This window comes from Pavona decussata, unplaced genomic scaffold (genome assembly GCF_977016875.1).
Source record: "Pavona decussata unplaced genomic scaffold, jaPavDecu1.1 SCAFFOLD_73, whole genome shotgun sequence".
In the NCBI taxonomy this organism is placed as follows: Eukaryota; Metazoa; Cnidaria; class Anthozoa; order Scleractinia; family Agariciidae; genus Pavona; species Pavona decussata.
The window spans coordinates 247,501-265,000 of record NW_028145492.1 but is presented as its reverse complement, the minus strand read 5'-3'; the positions used below and the strand labels follow the sequence as shown (position 1 = coordinate 265,000).

Sequence of the window (17,500 nt, the reverse complement as noted above, 5' to 3'; positions counted from 1 at the left end):
ATATGAAACCATTGGAATATGACTTCATTTTTATAGCCCCATGGACAGCTGAAGATGCAGTTGCAATTAAGTTACTGCTAGTGCCACATGTTCATTTAATTATTAATTTTAATATGCTCTTCAGATTTCAATAGCTATATTCACTAATTGAAGGGATAGGAACATTTAACTGTCTTATGTCCAATTTTAGGCCAAGTTTTCTTTTACTGTAAAGTGCATGAACTTTTGAGAAAAAGCAGGCCAAAATATTGACTGTGATTAAGGGAAGAACTGGAACAACATGCTTTGAAGCAAAAGAAAAAAAAATGAGCAATGTTGAAGGCCATATGTGTTTGAAGAAATTCACAACAGCCTAAAATTAGACATTTATGGTTAATATGCTGTCAACCCTTCAGTTTTAATTTGGATCTGTTAATGTTAAATTTTGAACACCTGCCTTTTAAATCTTTCCAGGTATCACATTCCTAGTGACAGTTGGGAGGTCGTGTTACCTAGTGTAAACTCCACTGCAGGCCCATCAAGGCGTTATGGCCACACCATGGTTGGCTTTAATGTAAGTACATTGTTCAGCTGTAGGAGCACAAAAGTGTTTGCTCTTAGTTCTTTTTAAGGCTAATAGAGATTCTCTCTTTAATAGACTCTACATTGGGATGCGGGAAGGGTATCGCAGCATCAAAGGGTGTGGTTTTTGAGCTGTTTTGGTCTGGAATAAGGTTAAAAATAATTTTAACCATTGTGGTCTTAAAGTCAGTTTGAAAACAGGTATGGATTTACAGAAATGGCTAATGAATTTTAGAGGCCAGGTCTGATAAAAGGTACCAGAAAATTATATAATCTGAAATAGGGTCAGAGTTTGGAGAACCGAGCCAGACAACCCCACCAAAAATTTAGAGGAATACCCCCCCCCCCCTCCCCTCCGGCCCCACCCAGGATTTAGGTACATCATTCTGTAGATGACTTGATTTGTACAGTGTATAATTACATATTCAATTCTTATGACAGTTCCATTTTATAGCTGTCTGTGTGACAGTACTCTTCTGTATTATTTGTTGCAATAGAGTCCTAAAGTGTGACATCACAAATATTTGAATTTTTGAAATTATGGGATTTGTTAGTATATTCGGAAAGAGCATGATTAAAATTGGCTACTTGCCAAAATTTGGGGGCGAGATATTAGCTCTGTTATGCCACGGTGACTCCATACAAATCCTTCTAATTTTGGCTCAATTCCAAACATACAAGGACTGAAACAAAATAGAAGGATTTGTATGGAGTCATCGGGGCATAACAGAGCTACATGTAATATCTCGCCCCCAAATTGCAATAAGGTGCTGATTTTTGGCAAGCAGGCATTTTTAATCAAGCTCCTTCCAAACGTACTAACAAATCCCATAATTTCATAAATTTAGTTTTTGTGACATCATCACTTTAGGACTCTAAGCACAAACCAATTAACCATTTTGCATTTTTTTGGAAAACCTCCAGACAGATGACAAATAAAAAAAAATTTATGAACAAATAAATAGTCAGTAAATATTAAATAGGTAAATGGAAATATTAAATAATTGTTATTGTGTTCACTTAATTAATATCAACCTGGCGATGTAAATGATGTTTGATACAATTTATGTATATTTAATGGCACAAAATTTTTATTATCAAAAATACCTAAAAGTAGTAAGCTGGTGTCAACTTTCAATAATAAGTTCAGAACAGTTGTCATAAAATTAATTACATGTAAATATATTTACTAGTGTCAGCAGCCTTTCTTTTAATTAAAGTTTCTTAAAATTATTAATTTTTCTTATTGCTTTTTCAGGCGTCTTTGTATGTATTTGGTGGTAGAATCAAGCAAAAGGCCACCAATGAGCTGTGGTCATATAACACACAGACACTTCAGTGGTTCTTGCTACCCAGTCAAGGCAATTCACCTCTGTCTGTAGCCGGACACTCGGCCACACTGGTGGATTCTAAAATGGTTGTTCTGTTTGGGTATGGACCTCAGAGGGGTTATACAGATAAAGTCCAAGAGTATGACCTGGGTAAAATATAAATTTTGTTATTTCCTTTATGCTGCACTAGCAAAATGTCATGTGCAAATTGTCTACTGTTACTGCAGGGCAAAAAACTTCCACTCGTCGGCCCGTCCGAGACGAGTACTCTCGTATCTCGTACGAGTGGATTTCCAAAAGCACTTGTCCTACGGGACGAGTAGAGTTTGCACAAAAAAAGATGTTCTTTTCTTCTGAGGTCTGAGTTCCCAAGTATTTTGGACATTGTAAACTAGCCTGAGTTTCGCGAAGTTTGGTTTCTTTTCACGGCAACTTTCCCATTTTCGCTTCTGTTTTCCGAGAATATCTGGTTCTGTTGTTTCGATTAAGACTGGGATCCACATACCATATATGGAAATGACGGCCTCGTTTGAGACAAGGTGAACAATGCGATTACCGTTGAGGCAAGTTTTGTGATTATTTATTGAAACCTGTGAAAAAATATGAAGAAAGTCGAATTCGGAAATTCCAACCAACATGGAAAAAAGAATTTCCCTGGGTTAAAATTGACACAGAGAAGAATGAAATGTTCTGCATTGTGTGCCGCAGGTATCCAACAGTAGCCAATAAAGCAAGCCGGCTTTATGTCGGCATCTGAATGGATCGTCCGCCACTGATTTTCACCGTGATTCTCTTGTGAGTCACGAGCAGAGCCATTCTCATTACTTTTGTTTTCAACAAGCTAAAAGCGAAGAAAAACCAGAGCAGGCGCCACTACAGTGAATAAGCCGTAAAATCGATGAGAAGTCAAAGGAGTCATCTTAGATCGCAGTTTTAATGCCCCATAGATGTCCTGCATTTTCTCAAGTCGTGTATAAAGAACGTGAGTGATCCCCGATGTGTCTGTATGAAATGGTGTTGTATTAAAAAGTGCAAAAAACAACATAAATTGAAATAACTGTGAAAATAAATACTCGAGATTTGGTACAAAACAGATTATACAATTTCTTCGTTTTTTATGACATTTTGTTATTCACTATAATAATTATTTCGGACTAGTAAATTTAACTTTCGGACAACCAGAATCTGAACGTTACTCGTCCAATGGACAAGTGGAATATAAAAAAGTTTTTTGCCCTGCTGTTAGGAAAGTTCCACATCAGTGACTCTGGCGAGATGTACTGTAACTCTCGTCTCTGGAGATGTCAGAGTCCGTCTCTCTTGATGAGAGTCTCCTCTCCTGAAAAAATGAGACATGACTGATAACTTTCTTTTGAGCAGTATTGTACTATAGCAAACATTTACATACCATTATGATACTGATTTTCTTTACTAGCCTACTGCCAGCTGGTACAGCTGTACATGTAGCTCTCTGTGGCATGCGTGAGGTATTAATGATGCAAGCAATAAAAATAGCCTTGTATACATAATGCTGGTGTAAGTAGTTCAGATCTTTCAAGGATTCTATGCAAGCCACCAATACATGTATGTAATAACTATGATAAACAATGTACACACATGTAAGTTTTACCACTAATCAGCAACTAATTGGTTCTTGTTTGTTAAATCATCATAGAGACTGGCATGTGGAGTATACACAATGTCCCCACAGACACCATCAGGCCATCGTATGGGCACAGTAGTGCTTATGATCCTGTACATGGTATAATCTACATCCACGGTGGATTTGCTGAAGGAAAACAAACAAATGAACTCACCACAACATTAACATCTTATGATCCCATTAAAAGAACATGGTATGTGCTAAACATAAATTTCTTTCTTTGTTTGTGATATATAGATCATCCTAAAGTGATGACATTATGCAAAAACTAAATTTCTGAAACTAAGGGATTTGCTGAGATATTCTGAAGAAGGATGAAGAAAAATGTCTACTTGCCAAAAATCAGCATCTTATTGCAATTTGGGGTTGAGACATCAGCACTGTAATGTTATGCCCCAATGACTCCATACAAATCCTTGTAATTCTGCCTCAGTTCCAAAAAAATGTATACAAATCCTTGTAATTTTGCCTCAGTTCCCAAAAAAAATGTTTGGAACTGAGGCAAAATTACAAGGATTTTGTATGGAGTCATTGGGGCATAATGTACAGTGCTAATGTCTCAACCCCAAATTGCAATAAGATGCTAATTTTTGGCAGGTAGGCATTTTTCATCATGTTCTTTGCAAACATGTTTTTTAACTTAAATCCCATAATTTCAAAAATTCAAATATTTGTGACATCACACTTTAATTAGTACTCTGTAGCTGCTCTTGATATTAAATTTGTTCAATGTACAGTGTATCATGTTAGAGAATAGTGTATACTGCTGAGTATGTACCTTCACAAAATCTCAGTACAATGATTTCTCAGTGAGACCTATGCTTCAGTCATGACTTAACATGTACATGTACCGCAAGTCTTTCCATATAGAATCATTACTCATGTACATGTAGTAACAGCTGTGCATGTAGTAGTATCAACTTATTAACAACATTGCAATAAATAACATAATTATTAACTGGGTTTGATAGCATTTTTTGCCTCAATTCCTTCATTTGTGTGCATGCTTGATATGATAAATGTACTTGTTAACTGAAACGTTACTTCATGTACATTGTAAATGACGATTGCGCTGCTGTACATTCATGAAATCATAGTACAATGATTCCTTACTGACTGCTGTGTTGTACATGTACATGTATTTCAAATCTTTCCATAAAGAATCCTCTTTGTGTACATGTACATGTACATTGTAGTATTTAAATAGTTGTAATAACATAAAAAATAGTACTTTTATTATATACATACATAAAAATACTAAAATTGCAGTCAGGGATAGACATCAGAACTAAAGATATTTTTGTTTGGCACTGACTATTGTTTACGCTAGAAACAACGTTAATGAAGCATCAAAGACGTTTCGGCCAAACAACTTCGGCCTTCATCGGTTATTTTGAAAAGCCAACTGAATCACGGCTTTGTAACGGTTCACAGTTCTGCGCGTGCTATGCCAGCAAAACGCAATGAATGCAAGCACGCGTGTTTACATGAGGGTTCTGTAGACATCCGGGATAGCAATATGTTCGTTTCCCGCGTGGTTGTCACTTTGCGAATACCAAGCCTCGAGAAAAAGTCTCTCGTGAAAATTACAAGCCTTGTCTACAATTGTCGCATGGTCAAAGTCTATATTATGGACAAACTGGTTCGCGTGTTGCGCAATTTTGGAATTACTATCTCCAACCCGAACTGCCCGTTTATGTTCTTTTAACCTTGTTTCCAAGGCTCGGTCAGTCTGTCCATAATACACAAAATTGCAATCAGCGCAGCCGATCTTGTAAACGACACCTCGGCACTGCAAAGCAGAAGGTTTGTCCTTTGGTCTCGGAAAACGCGTGCGCAAAACATTGCAAGGTTTGTAACCCACTTTAACACCATTGTTGCGTAGTACTCGCGAAATTCTCTCAGAGACGCCTCTAACATATGGAAGAACAACAAATGTTGACCATGCGGGAAACGAACATATTGCTATCCCGGATGTCTACAAAACCCTCATGTAAACACACGCGGCTGCCATTCATTGCGTTTTGCTGGCGTAGCACACGCAGAACTGTGAACCGTTACAAAGCCGTGATTCAGTTGGCTTTTCAAAATAACCGATGAAGGCCGAAGTTGTTTGGCCGAAACGTCTTTGATGCTTCATTAACGTTGTTTCTAGCGTTAACAATAGTCATTGCCAAACAAAAATATTTTTAGTTCTAATATATACATACATGTTGTTACTAGTTTATAACTGAAGTCCTTGCCCCAGTTGTAAATGATGATTTGAAATGTCTGCAATTTTATTTCAGGCAAGCCCTCAAGAGTAGCAATGTTCCACGTTACTTTCACTCAGCAGTGTTTGTTGGTGATGTGATGCTGGTGTTTGGTGGTAATTCACACAACGGCACTGTGCAAATGCCGTCCAACCTCCCATGCTTCTCTATGGACTTTCTAGCTTATGACAGAGGTACAACTGGCATGCACTGTAAAATTCAATGGAAACTTTTTAACAACATGATGTACATCTTTGCTGTTTGGTTTTTGTCAAGGTTAACTATTTACAGTGCGACTACTATTACCGGGGTCAGTTAAAACTGGCCAATCAGATCACAGTAGGATACGAACAGTGATAATTCCAAACTTTTGGGCTTAAGCTGTTGTTTTCTGTCTACTCGTGATTGGTTAAGTCAGCTTTGGTTGAAATTCATTGTTCTTTTCCTGCAATCTGATTGGCTAGTTTTTTTTAAGGTTACCCTGTACCTTCAGAGGTGTCTTCAGAGGTGTCTCACGTCCAAGAGATGTAGCGCGTCCGGTTTAAGCTGTAGATACCTGAACCCTTATATCAAATTAAAGCTTATAGAGCTGGCTATCCAACTAAACCAAGAATTTTGAAATAAAATGAATTGCCGAATTTTTAGCGCTGTTTTCTTGAATTAATTTTTTCACTTCTAGGAGCCACTTTAAAGAGCTAAAACTCAAAAGGAATTTGTTCGTTTGCCTTCAAATTTGGACAGTAGCTAGTTTAACATATAAACAACAAAAACGTGTCTGCGAATTTCTTCTTTCGAAATATTTTTTTCTCCGAAAGCGATTTTTTTGTACGATTACTCCACATTTTTTTCATGCTATTTCGAAAATGCTCTATAACTTTTCACTGCGATTGAATATGGCAAAACGCAGACATGTACCCTGTACCTTCCAATTTAAAAAGGTGATTCGGACGCCCGCAATTAGAGGTCGTGAAAAATTCGACAATTCATTTTGTTTAAAAATTCTTGGTATAGTTTGATAGCCAGCCCTATAAGCTTTAATTTGATATGGGGGTTTAGGTATCTAGAGTTTAAACTGGACGCGCTACATCGCTTAAACGCGAGACACTTCTGAAGGTATCGGGTAACCTTAAGTGACCCCGGTAACTGTAGTCGCACTGTAATTAATTAGTTAAAGCCTGGTTTACATGTACGACGCAAGCATAAGCATAAACGCAAGCATAAGCACAAGAAACCTGCGTGTAAACGGGTGCGACGCAAGCATATGCGCCTTGTGCTTGCGCTTGTGCTTATGCTTGCGTCTTCCCGGTTTACACATACGACGCAACAATGCAAGCATAAGCACAAGCACAAGAGAATGGAACAATTTCCATTCTCTTATGCTTGTGCTTGTGCTTGCGTCGTTGCGTCGTACGTGTCAACCGGGACAACGCAAGCATAAGTAAAAGCGTAAGGAAATAAAACTGAAAAACAGTGCCAAGTTGTCAGCGTACATTCTAGTTACTCATGCGTTGCCATTTGCAAAATGGCGGCAGCAAATTTTTATGCTTCTGGGCTTGCGTATGTCACCTTATGCTTATGCTTATCGCATGTGTAAACATCCTTGTGCTTATGCTTGTGCTTATGCTTATGCTTGCGTCATACGTGTAAACCAGGCTTAACTATTATTTTAACTATATCATAAATAAAAATTTTAGTTACAGTATCTAGTGTTTTTGTACAGGTGTGATTTGTACATGCAAGAGATGTTTTCAATTCCAGTAGCATTTAATGACTTGCCTAAGATGAGTTGACTGTGTATGAACCTTGCCACAACTCACACGCTGCTGATTTAACAGAAGTATCATATTTTTTTTCATGAAAATTATAAATAAATGTGAAATAAGTGAATAAACAAACGCCATTTCAGTCAAACTCATTATTGAGAATATAATTTTCTGGTGCACTACACTGTAGTTTACTTAAGTTACGTAGCTTATATAATAATATTTATTAATGTGTAATGTTTGCGTGAGTTTTGGAAAGTTTTATTTTCTACTTAATATGAGCACATTAGCCACCTACTGTACATGTAGCAGAGGGTCTTTGATGATACTACTTTTATTTTAGTTTGTAAAATAATGCACTGTTATGAATAGCACATTTTAAAATCATAAACTCTTTTACCTGGCCTTTCATTGCAAGTTCATTGTTGCATTTAATTTTGTAACAAAAAAATGTTATTTTTAAGCAAAATGTTCATTTTAACTTGTAGTTTGTGATGAATGGAAAAGGTTGCCAATGCCAAGAACTCTTAAAGCTGTTGGGAGATATGGCCACACTGCTGTACTTGCAAACAGGTAAATAATAGTAATTTTGCTCGCTGGAAAAGGGCTGCAAGGGATAATTTGTCATTAATAAATAAATAATAATAATAATAATAATAATAATAATAATAATAATAATAATAATAATAATAATAATAATAAACAAGAGATGAACTGATCCTGGTTGATAGTTTTGTTTGGCTTAAAAAAATAAAAGCTAAGAAGAGAAATTATTGCTACATTGCTTCAGTTAGTCAGTTTTGGGAATACTATGTTCACGGAATTTTGGTAGAATTTAAGATTATAATATAAAAAATGGTTAAAAACCACTTTTGTTGTGATGTAATCTGACTCAAGGTAAAGCTCTGGAAGGGATTTTAGCATTGTACATGTAATGCTTTTTTAACACTTTTCCTTTTTACAACAGAACAATGTTTGTGTTTGGAGGGTTTCAAGGAGTTCTTTTCAAGGATGTCTTGTCATATACACCCGGTGAGTCAAAGTACATCTTTCTGTGTCTCAAAATGTCACAGTGAATTGTAGTGCCAAGAACGAAAAATTTCCAAACACTGCATTATAATATTATACCGGTCTGTGACAGTCCAAACTCAGTTTTAGAAATGACTTGGTGCAAAAAAGGTGTACTCTGTAAATGCATTTTGGAATTTTTCTTTTTGTTTGTTTGTTTGCTTTTGTGCTCAAAAGCACCAGATGTTGCTTGTGGTCCTCAATGTATTTGAAGAATATTGCTCCTGGATTCTGTAACTGGTTTGCTCGTTGTTGTTTAGAAATAACTATGAAACAGAGCATTATTTTATTTGCACATAGTTGCAGGCCTTTGGTTTGGATGATCAATACATGTGGAGTTTCACTTATTTATTCATTCCTTGAAGAGCGTTTTTTGTTGTTTTGGACCTGAAATTTGAGGTTTTGAACTTGTGGTGTCAGCCTTATCTGTGATTGCAGCCTATCTACCAGTGTTAAGGTTAAGGTACACCTTTTCATACCTTGTAATGTACATCAATGAGAATAGTGCAAAACAATTCTGGCCTTTGATGCCAATGCAAAACAACTCAATTTTACTGGGAAGCTGAAAACAATGAGCCACAAATATGGGGTAAACATGGTCATGGGGTCAAGTCTGCTGTTTGCCGTAAAGTGTAATTCTAAATCTCTTTATTGTGTGTGTGCATGAATGTAAAAACTACAATTGTACATCTTGCTTTTTGCAAGATCTTTCAAGTGGTGTTTACAGCAAGTGCTGAAAGCACATGCATTTTTGTGCGAAGTAAGGAATGAAAAATAAAATAGAATTATATAGTATTACAAGTCAGTTATTTTAGAACTTATCAATAGGGTTCATGTACTTTACAGGCCCATGTGGACAAATAAAAGACAAGGGTGCTTGCCAAATGCAGTTCAACTCATCTGAGTGTGTATGGGATGACTCCACCTCTGTGTGCCTTGGACCAGAACGGTGTATTCAACCACAGATCAAGGGTAAGAAGAAATTACTTTTAGTTAATGGTTGGTTTTATCAACAGAGTTGATAAGGTACCGTAATTTGTCCACTGTAAAGAGTTTGGAGGATTCACTCTCACAAAGGGCTAATGCTAGAAATGTCAGCACTCAAATTTCTTTACGGTGGCCAAATTACCTTATCGACTCTGTTGATAAAACAAAACATCTGTTTCCACTCCCCACCGACGCGACACCACAGTTTCTTTACAAACCAATCCCCTTTCCATTATTTTGTTGCTTTTAATTAATTCATTTTCTTCATTATGTGCAGTTACATGTAAATAAAGTACACAGTCAATAAAGATTGTACAGTACGTAGTTGAAACATGGTGTAACTATCTAATTTGGGGGGAGGGGGGGGAGGGGGCTTAAGTGCTACACGCAAATTCAGTTATGATTCGAGACTTGTTACCAATTCGGTTATTGTAAATGACTTAATTGTTATTAGTGAACATTTTTTAATAGTGTAGTTTTACTATCTGATTCAGCTCAAGAGAAATGCAGTGAACTTAGTCAGAGTTGCAGGAGGTGTACATCTAGTTCACAGGGCTGCTCATGGTGTGGAGACCACTGTGTAAAGGGAAATTGCCCTGCAAATGAGGTACACTATTTAACAGGAACGTCTGTACATTGCAGGAGCAATTGCACTGTTCACTTGGTTAAATTTTTCATCTGCAGAGCCCAATGTAAACTTAACAAGTCATCTCCTTTTCAATTCAAGACCTTAGATGGAATTTAAGCTCTGAAATCATACAGTCATTGCCTGATTTCATACCATGGAGGTCTAGGTACGAGTCTGTGTATTATGGGATATGGGACTTAACACCCACATAGCCGGAAAGAGCACATCGAACTTTACAACATTCTCAAGTTTGGTGTCAATCAAGCTAATATTAGGAAAGATACAGCCATTCAAAAACTCCAAATTTTACAAAGAAATGTATGGACGCCGGACGTGTTTCCGACGTTCCATACATTTCTTAGTAAATATTTTAAGTTTTTGAATGGCTGTATCTCGCCTAATATTCGCTTGATTAACACCAAACTTGAGGATGTTGTAAAGTTCGATGTGCTCTTTCTGGCTATGTAGGTGTTGAGTCCCATATCCCATAATACACAGACTTGTACCCAGACCCCCACGGTATGAAATCAGGCAGTGTACCTGGGTTTTGTACACAAAGAATTATGGGTAAATGTACAATGTACCAGTCACCATATTTTTTAGTATGGTGGATTGGATTGGATTCTCTAGGAGAATGTGTGAAACCGTTTTTAGATGAGAGGGGATCAAAATCCTTGACCAGGAGACTTTGGCCATTAAAAGAAAAATCAAGGAGGCCATCCATATCAGACACCAGCGTCCAACTCCAAACAGAGATGGGGGTTACGAAGTACATGCGATTTTTAATCACTTGCTGTCACACTGAAAACAGTATTTGCTGAAGAAGACTGTGAGAAACACTCGATAGCTTCAATGCTTCAACATTAGTAGACCTTGAGACAACATTTATTCATACAATTTAAGGTTCCAAGGTCAAAAATGGGGATTCACAGTACATTTGAAGATGTTTTTGTAGATATGTATAAGCCATCGTAATCCACCCAGTTTGGAATGAAATTTTTGCTTCAATTAAAAAAAAAACGTGCAGGTAATATGCCAATTTGTCCAGTGTATTGACAAAAGAAACAACTAAAGATATCTAGAATAGAAGATTCTGATTGCCATCACTAATTTGCTTTATTTTTTCTCTCCTAGAAAAAGATAGATTTACCCGCAAATTGCCCTAAAAAAGAACGGAACAAGTCCCCTACCTGCCAAGGTATTATGGTCATGTTGATTGTTTACTCCTATGTATCTGCTGTGCAGGTAATTTCTCTTTCAATGCCAATACACCACCAAGAAGACAGTTCATGAAAATTAAGAAAATCATTGACTATGGATATTGTCTGATGTAGCACCAAATTCTCAGAACTAACATTAAAAGGAGTGTATGGCATTCAGTATGGAGAATGAATACTAAAATTCTTGGGAGTGAAATTATGCTTAACCCTGAGCTTACTGAGTATTGCTTGAACCCCCAACTAAGTTTTTCAACTCTCCTATCCCATCAATGCTCTTGGTTAGACCCATTAAAAATACTTTGGTTGAAGGCATGTTCAACAACAACAGCAACAACAATATTTGTTAACTCACACTTTAACTAGTTACAGAGGATCGTTATATACATCACAGGTTAATTAAAGAGAATAATAAGAAAAGTAATTTAGGTAATTGGAGCCTGGAGGCTAAAGGAACCGTAAGGTTTTCGAGTTAACCTCTAGTAACTATTTGCAGTTAATTTTGATTAAAAAAAAATGTTCCCCACAGAGATTAAAAAATTGTAGTGTTATATTTAGCGAACCAGCCAACCACCCAATGCTATGAAATAGATGATATTTACACGATGGAAGTTCTCACGTTGTGAGCAGGTCACAAGCTTGAGGTTGTACCTGTGACCTGTTCACCCCATGAGTCACCCATAGCTCAGTGGTTAGAGCATCCAGACTAGTAACTGGAAGGTCGCGGTTTCAATCCCTGTTGGGGGCTCGGAAAATTTTTTCCGAAAATTTCCATCGTGTACATATAGTCTATTTTATAATGTCACATTATTACCTATTCTCTGGACAGCATAACTGCGTTGTAAAGAAAAACCGAAAGTGCATACATGGACATGTAATAGATCAGTTTTGTTTCAAATTACGCTGCCAATTTCTCAGACTTCAAAGAAGTAACTTTCAATGGCTGTTTAGATGGTCAGGAGGAAAATGGATTGCAACTTGAAAAAAAAAATCAGGGTAGTTTTTTCTAGTCTTCCCTTGTGTATCAAAAAAAAAAAAATCCGGGCACAAAAAACTGATGTGGGCTGTTTTGCGTGAAAAATCATTCATACGGTGTATCTTTCTCTTGGCATTGACAAGAAGCTGATGTCCTTCTGGCTCTAATCCCTTTGCCGTATACCGGTATCCTATTGAAAGTGACTAATTATTTGGTTTTAGAACGGTTTCCAATTGAGTGTCGTAAAACCAAAACCAAAGTAATTACTCTGGCCAATCACAACAGATGTAAACAACACAATGAGCCAATCAGAATTCGAAGCGACGTGTGCGGCGAAAACACGATTGGTTTTAGTTTGGATTCCCATTGGTGGAGAAAGTGGCGCGAGTTTTGTTAACCAATCACATAGTCTAGTAAAGCAAAACCAAAGCAAACGCGAAATTACTTTCGACGCTCAATTGAAAACTGCTCTATCAACTAAGTTGATTAGTTGATAATGTACACCATAAAGAGATTCGAGAGCTGATGTTAATCCTGTTACCCTGGTGTAGGGTTTGGCATTAACTTATTTCTTGTAACATGTTGGGGAGCGGGGATGGCACAGTGATGAGAGCCCTTGCCTCCCACCAATGTCGCCCGGGTTTGATTCCCAGACTCTGCATGTTATGTGGGTTGAGTTTGATGTTGGTTCTCGTCCTTTCTCTGAGGGTTTTTCCCCACGTACTGAGATATGTCCAGGATCGACCTTGTTAGCAAGAATTTGCTAGCAAACTATTTTCGCAAAAGTAACAAGGATTTTCCTTGCTAGCTAAAACCGTTCATTACAAATATCGCAAGAATCGCAAGAATAACAAATATAACAAGATTCAAGACTTAGAAGAACTTGGAGGCAAGAGGGGCCCCAAAATCACCGCAAATATCGCAAATATCGCAAAAGTAACAAGGATTTTCCTTGCTAGCTAAAAGCGTTCATTACAAATATCGCAAGAATCGCAAGAATAACAAATATAACAAGATTCAAGACTTAGAAGAACTTGAAGGCAAGAGGGGCCCCGAAATCTCCGCAAATATCGCAACTATCGCAAAAGTAACAAGGATTTTCCTTGCTAGCTAAAACCGTTCATTACAAATATCGCAAGAATCGCAAGAATAACAAATGTAACAAGATTCAAGACTTAGAAGAACTTGGAGGCAAGAGGGGCCCCGAAATCCCCGCAAATATCGCAAATATCGCAAAAGTAACAAGGATTTTCTTTGCTAGCTAAAACCGTTCATTACAAATATCGCAAGAATCGCAAGAATAACAAATATAACAAGATTCAAGACTTAGAAGAACTTGGAGGCAAGAGGGGCCCCGAAATCCCCGCAAATATCGCAAGTATCGCAAAAGTAACAAGGATTTTCCTTGCTAGCTAAAACCGTTCATTACAAATATCGCAAGAATCGCAAGAATAACAACTATAACAAGGTTCAAGACTTAGAAGAACTTGGAGGCAAGTGGGGCCCCGAAATCCCCGCAAATATCGCAAATATCGCAAAAGTAACAGGGATTTTCCTTGCTAGCTAAAACCGTTCATTACAAATATCGCAAGAATCGCAAGAATAACAAATGTAACAAGATTCAAGACTTAGAAGAACTTGAAGGCAAGAGGGGCCCCGAAATCCCCGCAAATATCGCAAATATCGCAAAAGTAACAAGGATTTTCTTTGCTAGCTAAAATCGTTCATTACAAATATCGCAAGAATCGCAAGAATAACAAATATAACAAGATTCAAGACTTAGAAGAACTTGGAGGCAAGAGGGGCCCCGAAATCTCCGCAAATATCGCAAATATCGCAAAAGTAACAAGGATTTTCTTTGCTACCTAAAACCGTTCATTACAAATATCGCAAGAATCGCAAGAATAACAAATATAACAAGATTCAAGACTTAGAAGAACTTGGAGGCAAGTGGGGCCCCGAAATCCCCGCAAATATCGCAAGTATCGCAAAAGTAACAAGGATTTTCCTTGCTAGCTAAAACCGTTCATTACAAATATCGCAAGAATCGCAAGAATAACAACTATAACAAGGTTCAAGACTTAGAAGAACTTGGAGGCAAGTGGGGCCCCGAAATCCCCGCAAATATCGCAAATATCGCAAAAGTAACAGGGATTTTCCTTGCTAGCTAAAACCGTTCATTACAAATATCGCAAGAATCGCAAGAATAACAAATGTAACAAGATTCAAGACTTAGAAGAACTTAAAGGCAAGAGGGGCCCCGAAATCCCCGCAAATATCGCAAATATCGCAAAAGTAACAAGGATTTTCTTTGCTAGCTAAAATCGTTCATTACAAATATCGCAAGAATCGCAAGAATAACAAATATAACAAGATTCAAGACTTAGAAGAACTTGGAGGCAAGAGGGGCCCCGAAATCTCCGCAAATATCGCAAATATCGCAAAAGTAACAAGGATTTTCCTTGCTAGCTAAAACCGTTCATTACAAATATCGCAAGAATCGCAAGAATAACAAATATAACAAGGTTCAAGACTTAGAAGAACTTGGAGGCAAGTGGGGCCCCGAAATCCCCGCAAATATCGCAAATATCGCAAAAGTAACAGGGATTTTCCTTGCTAGCTAAAACCGTTCATTACAAATATCGCAAGAATCGCAAGAATAACAAATGTAACAAGATTCAAGACTTAGAAGAACTTGAAGGCAAGAGGGGCCCCGAAATCTCCGCAAATATCGCAACTATCGCAAAAGTAACAAGGATTTTCCTTGCTAGCTAAAACCGTTCATTACAAATATCGCAAGAATCGCAAGAATAACAAATGTAACAAGATTCAAGACTTAGAAGAACTTGGAGGCAAGAGGGGCCCCGAAATCCCCGCAAATATCGCAAATATCGCAAAAGTAACAAGGATTTTCTTTGCTAGCTAAAACCGTTCATTACAAATATCGCAAGAATCGCAAGAATAACAAATATAACAAGATTCAAGACTTAGAAGAACTTGGAGGCAAGAGGGGCCCCGAAATCCCCGCAAATATCGCAAGTATCGCAAAAGTAACAAGGATTTTCCTTGCTAGCTAAAACCGTTCATTACAAATATCGCAAGAATCGCAAGAATAACAACTATAACAAGGTTCAAGACTTAGAAGAACTTGGAGGCAAGTGGGGCCCCGAAATCCCCGCAAATATCGCAAATATCGCAAAAGTAACAAGGATTTTCTTTGCTAGCTAAAATCGTTCATTACAAATATCGCAAGAATCGCAAGAATAACAAATATAACAAGATTCAAGACTTACAAGAACTTGGAGGCAAGAGGGGCCCCGAAATCCCCGCAAATATCGCAAAAGTAACAAGGATTTTCCTTGCTAGCTAAAACCGTTCATTACAAATATCGCAAGAATCGCAAGAATAACAACTATAACAAGGTTCAAGACTTAGAAGAACTTGGAGGCAAGTGGGGCCCCGAAATCCCCGCAAATATCGCAAATATCGCAAAAGTAACAGGGATTTTCCTTGCTAGCTAAAACCGTTCATTACAAATATCGCAAGAATCGCAAGAATAACAAATGTAACAAGATTCAAGACTTAGAAGAACTTGAAGGCAAGAGGGGCCCCGAAATCCCCGCAAATATCGCAAATATCGCAAAAGTAACAAGGATTTTCTTTGCTAGCTAAAATCGTTCATTACAAATATCGCAAGAATCGCAAGAATAACAAATATAACAAGATTCAAGACTTAGAAGAACTTGAAGGCAAGAGGGGCCCCGAAATCTCCGCAAATATCGCAACTATCGCAAAAGTAACAAGGATTTTCCTTGCTAGCTAAAACCGTTCATTACAAATATCGCAAGAATCGCAAGAATAACAAATGTAACAAGATTTAAGACTTAGAAGAACTTGGAGGCAAGAGGGGCCCCGAAATCCCCGCAAATATCGCAAATATCGCAAAAGTAACAAGGATTTTCTTTGCTAGCTAAAACCGTTCATTACAAATATCGCAAGAATCGCAAGAATAACAAATATAACAAGATTCAAGACTTAAAAAGAACTTGGAGGCAAGTGGGGCTCCGAAATCCCCGCAAATATCGCAAGTATCGCAAAAGTAACAAGGATTTTCCTTGCTAGCTAAAACCGTTCATTACAAATATCGCAAGAATCGCAAGAATAACAACTATAACAAGGCTCAAGACTTAGAAGAACTTGGAGGCAAGTGGGGCCCCGAAATCCCCGCAAATATCGCAAATATCGCAAAAGTAACAGGGATTTTCCTTGCTAGCTAAAACCGTTCATTACAAATATCGCAAGAATCGCAAGAATAACAAATGTAACAAGATTCAAGACTTAGAAGAACTTGAAGGCAAGAGGGGCCCCGAAATCCCCGCAAATATCGCAAATATCGCAAAAGTAACAAGGATTTTCTTTGCTAGCTAAAATCGTTCATTACAAATATCGCAAGAATCGCAAGAATAACAAATATAACAAGATTCAAGACTTAGAAGAACTTGGAGGCAAGAGGGGCCCCGAAATCCTCGCAAATATCGCAAATATCGCAAAAGTAACAAGGATTTTCCTTGCTAGCTAAAACCGTTCATTACAAATATCGCAAGAATCGCAAGAATAACAAATATAACAAGGTTCAAGACTTAGAAGAACTTGGAGGCAAGTGGGGCCCCGAAATCCCCGCATATATCGCAAATATCGCAAAAGTAACAGGGATTTTCCTTGCTAGCTAAAACCGTTCATTACAAATATCGCAAGAATCGCAAGAATAACAAATGTAACAAGATTCAAGACTTAGAAGAACTTGAAGGCAAGAGGGGCCCCGAAATCTCCGCAAATATCGCAACTATCGCAAAAGTAACAAGGATTTTCCTTGCTAGCTAAAACCGTTCATTACAAATATCGCAAGAATCGCAAGAATAACAACTATAACAAGGTTCAAGACTTAGAAGAACTTGGAGGCAAGTGGGGCCCCGAAATCCCCGCAAATATCGCAAATATCGCAAAAGTAACAGGGATTTTCCTTGCTAGCTAAAACCGTTCATTACAAATATCGC

The 17,500-nt window shown here is 37.6% G+C and overlaps 1 protein-coding gene across 1 annotated transcript in view; it reads left to right on the top strand.

The window, feature by feature from the left end:
- Positions 1-17,500, top strand: part of LOC146476715 (attractin-like protein 1) — a 61,104-nt gene that overhangs the window by 16,488 nt on the left and 27,116 nt on the right. The window contains exons 8-16 of the mRNA XM_085114178.1: positions 454-553; positions 1,820-2,042; positions 3,568-3,748; positions 5,844-6,001; positions 8,059-8,143; positions 8,538-8,602; positions 9,485-9,610; positions 10,120-10,232; positions 11,388-11,451. Coding sequence (XP_084970304.1) covers positions 454-553; positions 1,820-2,042; positions 3,568-3,748; positions 5,844-6,001; positions 8,059-8,143; positions 8,538-8,602; positions 9,485-9,610; positions 10,120-10,232; positions 11,388-11,451 — 1,115 coding nt within the window. The remainder of the gene's footprint in view (positions 1-453; positions 554-1,819; positions 2,043-3,567; positions 3,749-5,843; positions 6,002-8,058; positions 8,144-8,537; positions 8,603-9,484; positions 9,611-10,119; positions 10,233-11,387; positions 11,452-17,500) is intronic.